At 39.2% G+C, this 18,287-nt stretch overlaps 1 protein-coding gene across 1 annotated transcript in view; it reads left to right on the top strand.

Moving 5' to 3' along the window:
* Positions 1-17,931, top strand: part of LOC115928612 — a 51,632-nt gene extending 33,701 nt beyond the window's left edge. Inside the window, exons 36-49 of the mRNA XM_030996064.1 lie at positions 47-187; positions 947-1,190; positions 1,536-1,735; positions 2,037-2,396; positions 2,924-3,437; positions 4,090-4,304; positions 5,144-5,369; positions 6,018-6,229; positions 6,568-6,718; positions 7,200-7,379; positions 7,863-8,128; positions 14,817-14,949; positions 15,380-15,690; positions 16,390-17,931. Coding sequence (XP_030851924.1) covers positions 47-187; positions 947-1,190; positions 1,536-1,735; positions 2,037-2,396; positions 2,924-3,437; positions 4,090-4,304; positions 5,144-5,369; positions 6,018-6,229; positions 6,568-6,718; positions 7,200-7,379; positions 7,863-8,128; positions 14,817-14,949; positions 15,380-15,690; positions 16,390-16,479 — 3,243 coding nt within the window. The 3' untranslated portion in view covers positions 16,480-17,931. The remainder of the gene's footprint in view (positions 1-46; positions 188-946; positions 1,191-1,535; positions 1,736-2,036; positions 2,397-2,923; positions 3,438-4,089; positions 4,305-5,143; positions 5,370-6,017; positions 6,230-6,567; positions 6,719-7,199; positions 7,380-7,862; positions 8,129-14,816; positions 14,950-15,379; positions 15,691-16,389) is intronic.
* The last annotated feature ends 356 nt before the right edge of the window (positions 17,932-18,287 follow it).

Raw genomic sequence — 18,287 nt, forward strand, 5'->3', positions numbered from 1 at the left:
TTATGGAATCGCCTCTTATTTTGTGCATCTTTTTTGCCTACTGTAGGGTAAATGGATGAGGCTTAACCAGACAGTACATGCCTACCTGGCGAGCAGTGATGTGAAATCCAGGGCCTACAATGCTTTTGCTGCCAGATTCGAGGATATCCAGGAGTACTTTTCTACAGGCTTCAATATGTTTTCAGAGGTATGAATGTTTTGCCTGAATTTCCTTAGTGAATGGTCTCAATTGTAGGAATTTAATTGGTGCATAAAAATGAAATGAATTTCGCAAGTGGCTCAGTTTTGATAAGTTATTGTTCAGTATTTTACTATATTCAGTGTCATGCATGTGTGTTTTGAACTGCCCAAATCCATGTAATGCAAGACCTTAGGAAACAGAAAAGCCGATTTTCTTGAACTTTAAAAGTGGTGATGAATTTTGAGTGTAGATATGGAGCACTGTTTGAAAAAAATCTTATTAGCCAATCTTAAGAGAATGACTTAAAACTAGTCTACACAAATCTTATTTTTGTTATGTATGTATATTTGCTGTACATATTGTCTGAATATTTTTTAAATAACAATCCACTATGCATTTTTTTGCAGTACTATGTAGTTTACTTCAATGCATGCTTTTCATGAACCACTTAATATAGTAAAGGGGAGGTTGAAGTCAGAGAGCTTGTTTGATGGTTAATTTTCTTTTTTACCCGACTGCTACAAAAGCATATGTAAGCTTGTAAGTAAGCAACCAGGGGACTTGGTAATGAGGATGAATGCCTAACCATAGGGCACTAGCTCATTGACTTGGTTTTGAACCCGGGACCTCCAGGTTACGAGACCACTGAGCCATTGCGTCTCTTTTGTTTACAGTATGTTTAATTTTGTAGCAAAGTACATGTATATCTTACCATCTACATGATGATGTAAATAAGGCTTCATTGAATTATCTTTTGGTAAACAGGATGTTGTGATTGACTGGATGACATTCGAGGAGGCCTTAATGGCGATTCAGCGTGAATTCAACGAGACAGCCATTGCTTCTCACTGGTCTGCCAGTATGGAGGCGAGGGATGCTTTCTTTAACAATCTTTGGACGCAGTTTGAAGAGGACATACTTGTCATGGATCCAAACTGGGTAGCCCTCCAGGAGCGCCTCAACACCATCTGTCAGAACTTCGGAGCTGTCGGACAGCGCTGGTGGATTGGTGAGTCCAGGCACGCAAAGTGTTTAAAAGAGAAAGAGAAGGAAGTAGAAAAGCAACAAATTTGAAACAGGAACAGGATTTTCAACGAAAAGATTGAAATAGGGGATGAGAAGGAGGCATTGGACAGATATTTTGATGGAGGAAAAAAATGCATAAGACAAGAGAATGGTGAAAAGAAATCAAAATCAAAATCAAAGATGAAGTGGATAATAAAATAATCAAAGATGGTTGGAGACAAACAGGGGCTAGAATTTATTAGTGCATTATTTATTCAAGTCTGATGATAGTTTGAATATTCAACAATAAATATGCTTTGTTCTCTCTCCCCCCCCCCCCCCCATATAGCTGTCTTAAAAAATGAGAAGAGAGCAATCAAGAGAATAATTGGAGCCATCGCTGAGGATATCGAGGTCTTTAATGCCTTCCTTGCGCCAGTCATTGGACAATGGAAGGCTGCTTACGAGGTTGAGGTTGAGCCATTCCGCAACACAGATTTCAGCCCATTTGTCACTCTGGTTACAGAGCTCAATGAGACTCTCCGCACGGTAAGCATGCATCAGGAGAGACAGATATGTATATTGCGGTGATATATTTATAGACAAGATGCATGATTAGAATGCTGGCGATAATTGTAAACCAAGGTGGGAGGGTGGTCATTTGAAAATCACAACTATTTGGAACAGAAGAAAATTGCATATTTGGCAACTGTTTTTGAGAAAATTTTTTTTTACCATAGACTGGTTATATATTGATTAAGATAGAAAGAATACAATGTAAATGTGATTAACAATTACTTTATTTTAATGCCACCCATTCACCAAACCTCTTTCCTGATGCTTTTTACAGCTATTGAATAAGGATGAAGCTCTGGCCCTCTATCAAATGACAGCTACAACCTTCCTCGATCCGTACGTCTTCATTGCCCGTAAGCGCCGCCAGGCTCCGGTCCCCAGCAGATCCGCTGACAACCTAGACGCTGAAGCCATCAAGGCTGCCCTGGCTAAGTTGAACTCTTATGGATTCTCCAACGTTCGAAACGAAGTCACCAACCCTTCGGCTCCAGTCGCTGTAGTGCCAATGGAAGCTGGTCAGGATTACAACTTCACAGTCCTCATTAATGTCCTGAAGAAGCTCTTCAACGGAACATACGAGCTCACCAAGTTCGATATGACGAACGGCGAAATTGTTTTCAAGATATTTGTGAAGGTTAGTACTGTCAATAGAACCTGGCAACAAGAATATGCAAGTATTGCCCATACTGCCTACAATAGGCTACCCAGTATCAGGAATGCATGTCCAAGTCTACATGAGTGTGTTACACTGAATTTGGGCATTCATTTTTTTTTTTCATTCATTGGCTAAAATACACTGTCATCTGTTTTTTAATAAATCTGTTGCATTGACACAAACACAATAAGTGGTCATTTATTTGCTGAATATAACACCATGTGTTTATTTATTTGTGTTTTTTCAATCTTTACATGTCCAGATCATGAGTCAGCTACATGTATTTGTGACATAGAGATGATTTTGCACATGCAGCTGTAGTAAGATTACTTTGTATGCTCTGACACATTGTTGTTTAAGAGAGAAGAAATGAAAGATAACCTTCTATCTATGTGTACCATCATTTTGGACAAGTGCAGATATACTCTGACCATACCAACCATTTATTACATAATTTTAGAGGATACATAATATCATTTCTTATTCATACTCCATGTTATTTGCAGGACTTCAGCAACTTCACTTCTCTGACCAACTTCACTAGGCAGTACCTGGACATGCTTCCATTAGGCATTCTTGAGAGGATCAACGTGACCAAGCTGGAGAAGATGATCAGCATGCTTCGAGAGGGCACCCTCAGCGAGTTCAAGTCCCGCTTCATGGAGCAGTTCACCGCCAACCGCACCTACTACGAGGACATGATGCAGGAGCTACAGACCAGGATGCAGGGTGGTATCCAAGACACCATGGAGACCCGCATCGTCCCTTACCTGGAGCGCATGGGCGATCGCATCGTGGAGGGTGGCCGTCCCTTCTTCGGCCGCGTCATGGACATCCCCGACAGGGAGGAGCGTCGCTCTTTCCTGGAGGAGTTGACCAACGAGTTAGACATGTCCAGTCTGGAGAGGTTGTACGGCAGGATGAAGCAAACCATGTGCGGAGTTAAGAATACCATGTCTGCTGCAGTCTCGAAGGCCATGTTTGCTACCTGCCCCCGTACCTGGATGCCACCATACGGAGGTAAAAACAATCTCCTTATCATCTAGTTGGAGCCAGAAGGGCTTTAAACTCTTTCTCATCTTACACAGAGTTTAAACCCTTCTGGCTCCAAATGCATGTAGAAGATATGATCTGCAGAAGAGATTATAGGCTCTTGTTAGTAAAAATGTCTATTTGCATTTTAGTAATTTAAACCAAATGCCTGTTTCTTTTTCCAAATTGTCAAAGTGTAGATTGAATTATTCCAGGGTGCATATGTTTTATAGATTTTTAATGATTTTCTTTTGATGTGTAGGAAATGTAACGAAATTGATAGTGTCTGTATTTTATTATGATTTCAGTCCCACATGTAAGTGAGATCACATTTTTGAGAGGGTAGCCGAGAGGGTATTGCTGGTCACTACATGGGACCCAAAGGTTTCACTAGTTCACAATTTTAAAGCCATATTTTTAGCCCCTTATCAATACACTAGGGTAGCAACCTCTCTGCATGTTGTGTACTTTTCTTTGTAAATTTCATGTACTGATAACCAAAGGTGGTTACACGCAATGCATCTGCCTGAGTGAGGATGATAACGATGATGATGATGCTGATGACGAAGAAGATGGAAGAAGCCTACTCATTTGTGGAATTTCCCTCATGTTGTATCCTTTTCTTCCTAATACCTTGCAGCTAATGCTCTTGTCATTGGAGCCCAGCACTACATGACGTTCGACAAGCTGTTCTACGACTTCTCTGGAAAGTGCGGCTATCTCCTAGCCAAGGACTTCGTCCACGAGAACGACTTCTCAGCCATCGTCGACTACGAGCGCGACATGGAAATCCCCATCAGGAACATGATGTTCATGATCGACTCAAGGACCTTCGAGATCAAGTCAGATGGCACAGTAAGAATCCTTCCTTGTGTCTCTCTCTGGTCCTTTAAAAACAAGTCATCCAACAGATGCTTCGATGACATACTCGTTTTCATCAAAAATATAGGGAATTGTTTTGGAAAGGGTTTTAATATAGGTTAGGGGGGTATGATGCTGGGTCCAAGGTTAAAAACACAATTATCACTCGTGAGGAAAAACGGTCAACCTCCGCCCAGACCTTCTCCGTCTTCTTTCTTCAAGCCTTGCTCTCTTCTCATGCAGAGGTTTCCTTGTCCTTTTCAGGACTAAGCTTATTCAAGAAAGAGTAGTCTCCAATTTTTCTCCTGCAATTTAGTTTACAGTACCGGTAGTCCTTATCTGCAGATGAAGCATGAAAGACAGCTCCCATCATTTGATTACTTATTTATTCTCTTATTTAAACATATTTGTGGCTTACACCCAGTAAATTTATTTATTTTCGTTGTGACCCAACTGTCCTTGTCACGACTCTGACCAGTGAAACAATACAAAGAGGTTTCAGAGTACCATGTGAACATTGAATTTATCTAACCAGTCTGAAAATTATCTAGATCTTACAAACCTGATGATCCTCCACAGGCAAGGGATTTTTGTTTAAGGAAGGTACTTGTAAAGAGAAGTCATGTATTATTTAATTTATTTGTATGTAGGATGAGGTTTTATCATAAAATCTTATGTTTATCAAAATACTTCCATTGTTTTTGTTTTTGTATATACCTTTGGAATTTGTGATGTACTTCTGGTAATTTGAAGAATATGTGCTAGTAGATGCGACGAAAAAGGAGCTGTCATCTAAGTATCCAATTTGAAATAAATTTTGTTTTCTATAAAAGGTGCGTGTTGACCGCCAGGCTCGTGAACTGCCACTCCAAGTAGGTGGTACTGCCATTATTCGCATCGGGGATAGCATCTTCCTGAAGAATGCTCAAGGTGTTGATGTCATGTGCAAGCTGCCTCATGATGTCTGTGTCTTGAAGCTGAGTGGCCGATACTTTGACAGAACTGCTGGTCTCCTTGGGAACTTCAACTTCGAATCTTATGATGACCTTAAGACCCCAGGTACTGTTTTAATCACTTAATTTTACAGCCAGCTTTTGTCTACATGTAGGAAGATTTCAAGCCTTTTTAACAAAAGGAGTGTACACAGCCCATATAAAGTCTTTTGACAATGAAAGCTGGTCTTTTTTTTGGATAAAAGGTGGGGTCATGAATGGTAATATTAGATATCATGGAAGTCTTGTTTTGTACCAAAATTGATTTAGTGAAACAGTGAAAAATTGAACAGTATTAAACTAGATTTTCTCACAATATCTCTCTTGTGATATGTTTGTATATTTGTTGCTCGGACCAGAGTTTGCACATGTATTGGTTTGGTGAAATTTGGAAATTAATCATATAAAATCTTCAGATTTCCTGGGTAGATAATGATGGTAATGGAAGAAAATAACTTGACACATGAGCATTTTGCTTATGAAATGTTGAGATGCTCAGCCTGCCCAACAAGGTCATTTATGTAAAAATGTCATTCTCTTGACATCGCATGCTCCCATACATCTCACCTACATTCTCTCTCTCGCTCTCTCTCTCCCTCTCTCTCTCTCTCTCTCTCTCTCCCCCTCCCTTCCTCTCTCTCTCTGTCAATACAACATCGTGTACTACAAGCAAATCTCACATACATTTTCTTAATCTCTCTCTCTCTATTTCTAGGCAATGAGGTCCAGACCAACATCACCGCATTCACAGAATCCTGGAAGGTCGGCAAGAACTGCATCCAGTCCGAGGCTGCAACCCTTGACCTTAACAGGGTCATCCCAACCATGGATGCTATCGTGAACTTTGACCCCCTACACCCTGACAACCAGGCCTGTGCCAGTATGTTCCTCGACAACTGCTCTCCTCTTGCCGGTTGCCATGGCGGAGTAAGTGACACCTAAGAAATATCATTGTCCTTTTTTTATATCTAGCATATCACATGTAGAATGTCTCTATGCTTCTCCAAAGTGCTTTGGAAGTTATTACCCTATATACATTACTTTTATGAGATTCCATTTAATTAGAATGCAGTATCACAAATCTATTGATTCCCCGGGAATAATACATGTACATGTACATGTACTTTAGTACATGTTTCAATGAGAAACCACTTTCAAGGGAAACAAAAATTGTGGTCTTTGTAGACAGGTGGTCAATAAAGCAGGGTTTGACTGTAGATGTAGATCTTTTACCATTGGTCTTGTGGTTCTTACCCTGCCTTCAGGTCGATCCGGATTCTTTCTACAGGATGTGCATCCTGGACACACGTAACCTGCCACAGGAAGAGCGACACAGCAAGATGTGTAGCATCGCTGTCGCTTACAAGACCCAGTGCTGGTTCTCCAAGCAACCAGTGCGCATGCCTGACGAATGCAGTAAGTCCTCTAGGCCTATCATTAGAATAGTTTCCATGCAAGCAATGCTTTCATTTAACAACGAACATTGGACATGCAAAAGTCGTATAGAATATACATGTAAATGTGCCTAATCAGTGATAGAAATATGTCTTAGATCAGGAAAAAAAATGCTTGTTTTACAACTTTGTAGTTCTATGCTGAATATTTACATGCCATTATTTAACATTTTTTGTGTATGAAAGATAATTGAAAAACTTATAAGGAATACTTTCAAGATGAGATGACATCTATCACATAGTGTTATGAGGCCTCCTTTTATTTTCTTACCATTTCAGGATAAGAAAGATATTTCATGAGATTTAAGGAAAGGGGGATTTTTAGTGTGATTTACACCATTCTTTCATCTGACTCACTACACGTGTTATCAACATGTTACGTGACTCATCTTAGTCCTGCAGTAAACCTACATTTTCCATCCTCTTTCTTCATTTTAAATCAGTCATTTGTGAGGTTGGAGATGAGTCCTTCCAAGCTGGCAAGCCAATCACAATCGAGGGAGAGGCCGTTCCTCGCCAGGCTGATATCGTGTTTGTTGTGGAACAGAAGCAGTGTGCGGAACAGGATGCGCAAAAACTTGACAACCTTGTTGTCAGGTTGGCTGGAGAACTCCAAGATGCTGGTGAGTAGAGATTTGTTATCCTTACCTTACCCCCCCCCCCCTCCCCTCTCTTGTTCAGTCTAGCAAAAATCGTTGTGTGATTAACTCTTATGTAGCAATCTATTGTGAAAGTGGAAAATGCCCTCAATATTCAGTTAGACTAAAAGGATCAAAGCTCAAAATGAAAGAAGTTACATAGTGCTCACAATTTATTCAACAATAATATACACACATGTATAATACATGAGGGTCACAGGTATTGTTTCTAGGTTAGGGGTGCCTGTTTTCATGCTCTAACTCTTCTTATTTTAGGCTTTGTAAGCGTTCATGTAATGGGCACCAAATACATATATAAAGTGACCAAATTCTTAAGGTCATGATCATCTGGTGTCCATGCTTCAAGTATCCATCTTTTCAAGTGGCTTTTTCCATGATACTACCGATAATCAATCTGGTATGAAAATGATGTTGCTAATTCTGAAATTGAAACCTATTTTATTTCAGGTTTTGAGGACACTCAGTTTGGTCTTGCTGCCTTTGGTGGTTCAGGAGTCTATGATGCCGCTCACCAGCACACCATCAACCACAAGATCTTCAACGACCGGGCCCGTGACTTCACACTGGGACGCGACTCACTCGAGTTTACCGATGGCGGAAGCAATGACACCTTCGCTGCCGTCAAGCTTGCTGCTAACTATCCATTCCGCGCCGGAGCTGCTAAACATATCGTCCTTCTCTCTTGCTCTGAATACACGGAGGAAAATCCAAAGGTAGGTTGTCTCAATGCTGTGGCACCGTATATCTCCTTCGTAAAGACATTAATCTACATCGGCCATTCTCCACCCAGGTGTAGTCAATGGGTACCTGGTAGGAATTTATTCCTTGAATGCTTTCAGTGCTTGTAAGGTAGCTGGGCTAAAACCAGGTTGATAATAGTACCTTGTAGGTGTCTTGAGCATCCTCTGGGATGGATATGTGTGCAATATGAAAATAACTCTGTATCATCGTTATTACTATTATTAGTGGTATTAGTAATAGTAGCAGTAGTTGTGATAGTAGTAGTAGTAGCAGTAGCAGTAATCAGTAGGAGTAGTAGTGTTAGGAGTAGTAGTGGTAGGAGTATTGTAATTTTTACTATCATCATTATTATTTTTATTGTTGTTGTTTTTACTATTGTTGTTATTATTAATATTTGTATTATCCATTCTAAGGGGAGCCTTCCAAAGTTGCGACTGTGCCGCGACGCGTCGGGGCGCAGAGCAGGATATGAGAACAAAGGAGGCGCCTTTATGCGCCCATGAGCGCCTTTTTGCGTCGGATAGGAGAGGACTTCAGTTGGTTGCCAGCTCATTAAAATCTGGCTATTGTTTGGAGTCTCATTGTTACGAAATTACCCCGCCGGGGCGCGCCCCGGTGAAGCACTTGACATTTGTGAATGGGAGCTTAAACTTTGAATAGCTTTCGCGCCCTTTCGCGCCCGGTCCGGCGCATTATTTATTCATGTAGTGCCCGCTTGTGTGTCGCTCTCGTCTTGCGAGATTTGACTCTGAAAAGCATTACTTTGGCTACTGATTCGTTTTAATATTATTTTACATACATGACATTGGTTACAATGTTTGTTCTGATTGTTTATTTTCCTCTCAAAATCGGAGTTCTGTAGGCGTTAACGTTGGCATGATTGTTCATTTTTTTCATCTCCTCCTGTTCTGTTCATGATTGTGTTCAATATACTGTATCAATTTTAATACAAATTGATTTGTTCACGAAAAAAACAAATTTATTTTATACTTACCCCCACTCTCTCTGACATTGTTTTCCTCGTGCATGTTTTGACACTTTAATTGTAATTTTATATTTCCTTATAGCGATGTTATCGCATGTTTCGATTTTCTTGTTTTTTTTAAAACAATTTTTGTTGCATCTTGTAAACAGTTCTGTCGTATGATCATTATAAATCATATAATTATATCATCAGTCTGTTATTTCATAGATCCTTTGAATCTTCTTAAAATTAGAGAACGTATTTTTAAATCCGTGATGTTGAAAATGATACTTAATCCAGAATGTCGTAGTTTCTCCATGAATTGGATTTAAAAAGCGTTTTATCTGTATTACGATGTTTTTTTAATGCAAATGATATCCGTATTGTCGGGAACATCATCAATATGTTTCGTTAGAAGGAAGACGCTCATTTTCAGAATGTTCTTTCTTTGCAAAACACTAATGTTACGAACAAAATTAAATACACTGTGCCCGTATCAAAGAATTTTATCGAATATTTCTTTGCGACGAAGGGGGGGGGGGGGGTTACATCCGCGGCCAGTTTTAGATCTAGGTCATTGTTAAGAATAACTAAAATACGTATATATTGTGCTGAATAGGGGCCACGTGTTATCGAAAGATCGTAGTGCGTTCTAGAACAAATACAAGCCATGGCAATTCGTTGAATTGCTTCTCGTAACAGAACTGTCTCACCGTCTAAATAAGGATCCATCCGGGGGATCCATCATGCACGTGTTGGTATCAAGTAGTAAACGGAATTAATAATGATTGCGTTGTTTTGGGACATTTTTTTTCGGGGGGGGGGCAGGGAGCCCTTATTCTTCTTCTACTGGGTCATCAAGAAACACAAATAGTGTTGAAATTTTCCGCAATCCCTTTAGCGCCGAGGGTAGAAAAGCCTTTAGAAAAGTCAGCTGGACAATAGCAATTTAATGTTGGTCAAACAATCAGCGAGAAATACTGGGCAAACAGATATTAGCCCACGTCTTCAATATAACCAGGGAATCCCGATATAACTAAGCACATGCTCACAATATGAATATCAAATCTGACTCATTGTTACTGTCTGGTAAAGGGGTACTTTTCACGCACCAAAGTCCGGCTCGTCTAGTACACACAAATCCGGCCCGTATTGACTTTACACACCGGACTTAGGGGACTGTTTTCAAAAGGAGGGAAAATGCATATGCGTACCCTACATAACACTCATTCGGGGTGGGGGGGGGGGGTGCGCTTAAAGGCGAAGCGCTTTTTGTGAATTGTGAATTTGTGAATTTGAAAAGCTTTCGCGCCCATTCCTACGCATTAGTTATTCATGTAATCCTCGCGTGTGTGTCCGCTCTCGTCTTGCCAGATTTGACTCTAAAATGTTCACGTTGGCTACTGATATGTTTTATTATTATTTTACGTACAAGACATTGATTTAGATTGTTGTTCTGATTGTTATATTCCTCCCAAACATCGAAGTTGTGTAGGCGTTGACGTTGTTATGATTGTTCATTTCTGTTCATTAATGTGTTCAATACTTGTATTATATTAATTTCTTCACGAACAAAACAAAAACGATATGTATAATTGTATTCCTTCTGTATGTTTTGACACATTATTTGGTTCATATTACATTTATTTTGTTCTGTCATCCGATCAAAATAGGTCATATATCTATATCATCACTCTGTTCTTTCTCATGCAAGATCGATTTAAAGAATAGAAACGTAGGTTCTTTAAATCTTCGCAAAATCAGCTATTGTATTTAAATACCCGTGATTTAAAAAATGATACTTATAATCAAAGAGATTGAAAGATTCTGCTTGAAATAAGATTATAGGGCGTTTATAAATATGTCATACAAAACAAACAAATATCTGCAAATTAAAGATATTACAAAAATGATAGTCGTATTGTCGGGAGCCTGCATCATCAAAACGTTTCGGTAGATGGAACAATTCGAAATCGCCTATCTGTTCCAAACATGAAATTCGATCGAATATATCTTCGCGAAGTAACTTTATTGGTGGTGTCATTTGTCTTAAAGTAGATATTCATTGATTTTAAATCTAGCTTTATTTTCTTTATTGCAAAGTTGAAACTTTGATTCGACAAGGTTATCAAAATTCAATGCTTGGAAACATTCGAAGTAATGATTATTATAAATTACAAAACGCTTAAATACAGCCCCGGCATAGCACCTGAATAGCTCTCCGAAGGCTGCTGAGATGTGTGAGATCACAGCAGGGACATGATTTGCACAAGCAGACGATGTCCCATGACATCTCACACATTTTCAGTGCCTGTGTTTTCATCTTCTCTTGAGTTCTTTCTCTTACTTCACTACCGTCAGGCTAAATGTGTAATCTATTGCCTCACTCTAAACCCCGCGCATGGTTTTATTTTGATGACAAATGCAGCGATACAAAAATAAAGGAATCTATCGCTCGTTACCAAAATAAGACGCCATTGTATATTCAGCTGCAGACACCGCGGTATGTTCGGCGTTTTAAGAGGGAACAAATGCCGCCCTTAATATCAATCCGGGGGCTTTTCAATTTGAAAGTCTGGTTTCTTTGATTGTTAATTAACCCCTATCCTGTGTATTTACAAGCAAAAGATTTTAGTTATCAGAATCGGGTCATGTCCCCTTTTGATCGGTTTGACGTGCCAGTACATTTATATACACTAAACTCATTATAATTTGACAAATAATAGCTTTGCAATTATGTTCATTCTTTATGGGATGTCGTCTGCTTGGGCAGTATTGGTCCCTGTTGTGACGTCATTAAAACATCGTTTTTTTTCTGGCGAATCTCTCGTATATCCCAGCTGCTATGGAGGTGGTTGTATTTTTATTTTTATAAATCACCCGATATGTAGCTGACCTCAAACTTGTACGATGGCCATCTGTTAGCTTACCAGTTTCTAGTAATACATTAGTTGACATATTTGTGATTTTCTTTGAATTTCACCTTTAACAATTTGTTATCTTCAATGTTCGTGACGTTTTGACGTTGCATATTTGTTAGCTAGCGCTAGTAAAGTCTTTTGTTTTAACGTGCACTGTCGTATTACGAATTCATGACCCTTATACATAATGACCATGTTCTCAAATTACGAATAGCGGTCTTCATGAATAGTTGTCCAATGAATAGCGGTCCTTATAACTAGCGAGCAACCTTAATGTGTAGCTAAACAAGAATCTATAGCAAGTCGGACAATTATAGCGATCAAACAATAGTCTTGCTCGGCCGCGTGAAATCCTGCCACGGCATTCTATGTTTTTACCTTTAGAGCGAACTTTTCTTTTGTATTCGCTCCATAGAACTCTACTTTATCTTACAGCGAGGTGAAATGAAAAGAGCGTCATCATGAGTAGATCTATTGTTTGATGTTATCCTTCTTCTCCCTAGTTAAGCCAAACCTTCAATTTAGGCCTATCCATAAAAGGTAGCTTCCTGTACCGTTCGCTTTTTTTTCCTGACTGCTATATGAAGCATGTGTATGCTCTGAATTAGGCAAACAGGGGACCGGCGGGTTTAAGATCCTCTCCGAACGAAATGTAATGTTGAGTTATGCCTTACAATAGCATATCGACTTGGTTTCTAACCAGGGAGCTCCCGGTTACGAGCTGCTCTGCTCTACCACTGGGCTATAGCGCCTCCCTCCTTTTAAAAAGATCTTTTAAAATTTGCCGGGTTTTTTTTTTAGAATAAGAATCAAAACATATTTGGTATGTTTTTTGTATCTGTGCATTAAGATTTCAAAATTTCACTTTCGCCACTTAATTATACAAATCTACGAATAAATGATTCGAATGTTAGAGCAGAAATCAATGTTTGCATTTGTGTCGAATGATTAATTATCATCATGAACTGATTAATGTTTTGTATTGCATTTCCAATTGCTGCTCAACTTTATCACCATCAGGCTACGCTTTTTTGTTTACATCTTCATGACACACGTGTTTTATAATCTCGATATAGTTCCCGGACTCTTTTTTCTATTTATTGCACTTTTAAAAAGAGCTATGGAATTATTATGATTTAAAACGCCTTTTGGACGGGCAATTTTCGAAGGCAAATCTCGGGCGTGAAATCCTGCCATGGCATTTTATGTTTTTTTTCCCCTGAGGCCACTTAACAAAATATACATGTTTAGCGTCCCCGCCTGCTTCCTTTTTGGGAGCCGCCTCCTATTTTTTATTTTTGGGGAAATTTGTTTTAATTTTTTTTTTTTTATTTAATTTAAAAAAATTGAAAAAAAATTGAAAAAAAAACACATGACAAACAATACTAAAATGGATCTATTACTGATTTTTTTTAAAAAGTTAAAAGATTTCGGCGGCCATCTTGAAAAATAGCCCGACTGTCAGGGAAAATGTACCGAGCGGCCATTTTGAGCGGCCATTTTGAAAGAAAAAAAAAAGAAAAGAGAGGGCCTCCTCCTTCCTAGTTTTCGAAAAAACAGGACACTAATAAATCATTTTTTTATTTGGCCTTAGAGCGAACTTTTCTTTTGTATTCGCTCCGTAAAACTCTACTTTATCAAACAGCGAGGTGAAATGAAAAGAGCGTCATCTTGAGTAAATCGTTTGTTTGATGTTATCCTTCTTATCCCTAATAAGCAAACCTTTAATTTATTAGAACCAAGTCATGGGAGGAGAAAAAAAAAGGATTTGACTGACAAAATATAAATTCTTCCAAGCTCAGGCTGTGGCGATGTGCAACGCGTAGCGTGAATATTAATGACGGGAGAGAAAGATAATTCCTTTGTCCATTATACGACGCTAGAATCATATCGCGATGTGGGAATTATACAAATATGTTGATAATCATTCAAATTACAAACATACACAAGCGACCCAAACAGTAATCAATTTGCCGACTATAACCGCATACATGTGGTCATTCACATCATTCGTCTTTTATTTTTTGTTGTTGGGGACAATTAAGCTCGCAATTAAACAACCATTAATCGTACATAGTCATCTTTATTTCACATTTAATACAGTCGTCACAAAAATTAAAAGGAGGCGTATTAAACCCAACAAAAATAAATCATAATGTATTCTGATCAAGATGAACGAGTGTGTTGATTGCCCCCCCCCCCAAAAAAACAAAGACGATCCCACCAGAGAAGTTCATGCTGTGCTGTAGTAATGTACATCGCAAAGCTTCGCCACAATGATTGGAAAGGTAATACCCCGCCCGTTACGACGCAAAACGGCGCGAGAAGAATAGATCGCGACGCGAGAAGAATACATCATTTTTGTACAAACAATGGAAAGTTTATCAGAACGAAAACCGGAGGAGGGGAAGTCAGGCTTTGGCCGACAAATACTTTCTGTATATCAAGTTTAAGCTGTACCGCGCATCACGAGCGAGAACAATGACGGGAGAGATAATCTTCCATCGCCTGGTGGGGCGCAAAAGGGCGCAAGAAGAATAGAGCGGGTTTATACTAACAATAGACGGTTTCTTTTCATATGCAAGAATCAGGTGAGGGTGACTATTGCGCCCCTTCGCGCCCCTTTGCGCCTCAATGCGTCTCTTGGGACGCGACTGTTCTATTCATCGCGCCCCGACGCGTCCGGGCACAGTCGCAACTTTGGAAGGCTCCCCTAAGTGACATGATACCTTAACACATGTCCTGTCTCTTCCCTCTCCTTTTCTCCCATTGTAGTTGAGTTTCAAGGAGCTGTCTGTCATGCTCCGAAAGCGAGCCATCTCCCTCACCATCCTCATGGACTATCAGTTCAGACTCAACAAAAAATCCAGTGCCTCCAAGTCCAAGTCTAAGACAGAGCTAGTCTATGGTAAGTCACTTCTGTTGTATTGTGGGTTGGAAATCATTACAATAGGCTGAAACTAAAATGAGTAGAAGACAACTAGTAGAGATTGCAGAAAAGGGTGTGGTTTGTACTATGGTTGGTTGCAGACCCCTGCATATCAATTATGTACATGTACAAGTTTGGCATGTGCTTTCATACATGTAGGATTCTTTATTATTGAATATCACATTGATTGATGAGGAACATGAATAGTGCATAGTTTGGTTCGAATGCATTCATGATAAACATAGCAACCTCCTTTCCATTTACTGTTGGTAGTTTAAACTGGTCCCAGCTCTTTGTATATATTTGTTTACCATAATAAAACAAGAAACTTGATACAAAAAAGTAATTTTTCATGGTTCCAATGTCCTCATTATTACAAGTTTCCACTATATGACAATCTGTCTGGCAGGTATTGACTCCACGGCAACGTACACCAGCAAGATGTCCGGTCTAGAAGCCTTCAAGGGATCCGCCACCCTCCGTCAGTTCACCGACGAACCCCGTGGTGTCAACGCACTTCTTGCCCAGGAGTCCGGTGGTGCGATCTTCGATAGCAGCATGCTCAGCGACAAGGGCTTCAACGATGTCTTCGTCAAACGCCTGGTAATGAAGAGCGAGCCGGCCGAATGCCAGGTCTGCAGCTGTGTCCATGATGATCTGGTCGGTGTTGGACGTTCCGTGTGTGAAAAGTGCTCAAATCCTCTCAACGTGTTCGGAGAAGTATGTATTAACAAAAATTCTTGTTTTTCGTGAACCCTTTACTTACTGAAACCGGGGGCTCCCTGTTTGTAAGCCAATGGGAATGAGAGAATTCAGTAGGCAAAATATTTGGTTTTCTTAAAGCCCCACTGTACTACTTATAGCTACTTGTGCCCTCTATATAGCCAACAATGCCTAATCGGTGACCATTGGTCCCGCATGGTTCCCTTTTTCTTATGTTATTTGAGAGCTGACTTGATGAGATAACCACCTGCCGGTGACCACGCTGGGTGGTCTAATCCCTCCTGGCCAAAATAGTGCAGAGGGGCTTAATAGGGGTCTTGTAACTTCTTAACCAAATTGTCAGGGTATTTCCCTTATTTACATGTAGAAAGATCAGAGGAGAAAATTCTCTGAACATCATCCTAAAGATAGTGTTATTTACTTGCATGCCATCCAATTCTTTGCACCTACTTTTTTTGTAACAACAATCTTATCACTTATTAGCCTGTTTTCTTTTTCCAAATTGTCATAGTTTGAGAAACTTTCATTTGTCCAGATTCATGAACGTTTCATGCCTTAACTTGAATCACAGCTCAGAAATTTGTAGAAGTATCTAACCTTCAACGATGGCCATTTCTAAATAGTGGCATGTATATATGTGATATCGCAACATGTATGGACATAAGTTGATGAGATTTTCTCTCGCTTCTTTTGCAGGAAATTCGAGCCGGGGTGCGTTCCTTTGAACTAAAATACCGTCTGCCACACCATAGATATCCTGACCAAATTGCAGAGGAAGAAGAATAAACCTAATCCATGTCCACCCATATGGACTACCTATGCATTAGACTATTCTTCCTTTTGAAGTTGATAACCGTGATGTAGATACTTCACTAACAAATGTAGATACAAATGTTGCTAGGAGGGAAATTGGGATGTATCTTTGGAAAGTATCAAGAAAGTAGATTGTAGTATTTTTTTATGATGGTAATGGAAAATTATTCAGCATTTCTGCAAGATTATTCAGCAGCAGATGAGAGGGAGTGTATTGTATAAGAGCTGAGGAATTGTCAGCCTTTTGTTTTATTTTTTTATTAACACATCAAGAGGCAAAGCTGCCTAAGTATTTAAAGATGTACTAGATTCATTTCAAATTCACTTCAGATTAAGCTTCAGCCTGATATTACAGACGGCTTCAATTTTTCCAAGCGCCTTTTATAGCAATCTGATATCACTAAACTTCTTTACATATACCAACAAATCAAGTTGGCCTTGCTTTTTTTATAGTTTGTGCCCTTTATGGCTATTTTGATTTATGATGACGATATAATAATATAAGATGAAAAGTTTAGTCCAGTGGTTGATTTATGTTATATTGTAAAATGATGTACAAAATTTTGCTGTGTGATTCATGTAATTAAATGGTGTTGATGCGGACAATGCAATTTTCCTTCATGTATTTGTTTTTAAATGAGAATAAGAGTGACCGTGAGTTTGTGTATGTGACATGCAGTATTAACACCTTAACCATGTTTCCTTTTTGTAATCTTTAAGTGGAGGTTTAGTTTATTGATAACTGTAGTAACAATCGCTGTGGAGGATGCGATGCTTTCATTATGTGCAGCAGTAGATATGCCAGATATCTGAATTAATTATATTCAGTTTTGTGTTTGCGTGTTCCTCGCAAGCTACATCTAAATGTTGCCCTAGATCGATTCTCTACCGACTGTGCTGCAACAAGGTTTAAAGAGCTGTCTTAAATCAGTAAAGAATACACAAATTGAGAGAAGATTCCTAACTCAAATACATTGTCTAAGGCAGTCGAGTGTATTGAAAACTCCTTCGGACAGCAACACACTTTTGGGAAGTGCACGTTTATAGTTCGTAACATTCCTCGTTTGTTAACAACCAGAACAGTATTAACTCTGTGTAAAGCATATTCGTTAATGCCCTATGGGGCCTCTGCATACAATATCTTCCTTTATACAGATTCTCTCATAACACCCTAGATGAAAATAAGTAAAAACCACCAGTAAAAAAACAAATTTGTTCTGCATTTTTTGTTTCTTCATCAAATTCTTTACATCATATGAACTATATGCAAAACAGCATGTATGTCAAATATTTACTATGTTCTTAATCTCCATACATGTGAGTGGTACAGTATGTCTGATAATAAGATTATAATTATGTGCCCTAATATGAAATATTGTGTTGATCATATGGTATTTTATTAAAAATTTGTTTTATGAAAGTGGATTAGAAGTGTTTGTTTCTATCTATGGATTCTATATCAGTGTTCATAAGTATTAAATCTAAATATGGGTTATTTTTTCAAATGAAGGGTTTTTGATAAGAGTTGTGTATGACAAGACCCTTGTTATTATAAAGAGATGTGTTCAGGGTGAAGGGAAGATGGAGAGGGAGACTAAAAAAAGGTAGAGGGAGAGAAAAAGGTAGAGAGAGGAGAGAGAAAAGGGTAGAGGGGGAGAGAGGAAGAGAGAGAGAGAGAAAGATAGAGGGGAGAGAGAAAAGGGTAGAGGCCGGAGAGAGGGAGAGATGGAGAGAGAGAAAAGGGTAGAGGGGGAGAGAGAGAGAGAAAAAAAGAAAAAAGG

This window comes from Strongylocentrotus purpuratus, unplaced genomic scaffold, assembly GCF_000002235.5.
Source record: "Strongylocentrotus purpuratus isolate Spur 01 unplaced genomic scaffold, Spur_5.0 spur5_scaffold_3, whole genome shotgun sequence".
NCBI classification, from domain to species: domain Eukaryota; kingdom Metazoa; phylum Echinodermata; class Echinoidea; order Camarodonta; family Strongylocentrotidae; genus Strongylocentrotus; species Strongylocentrotus purpuratus.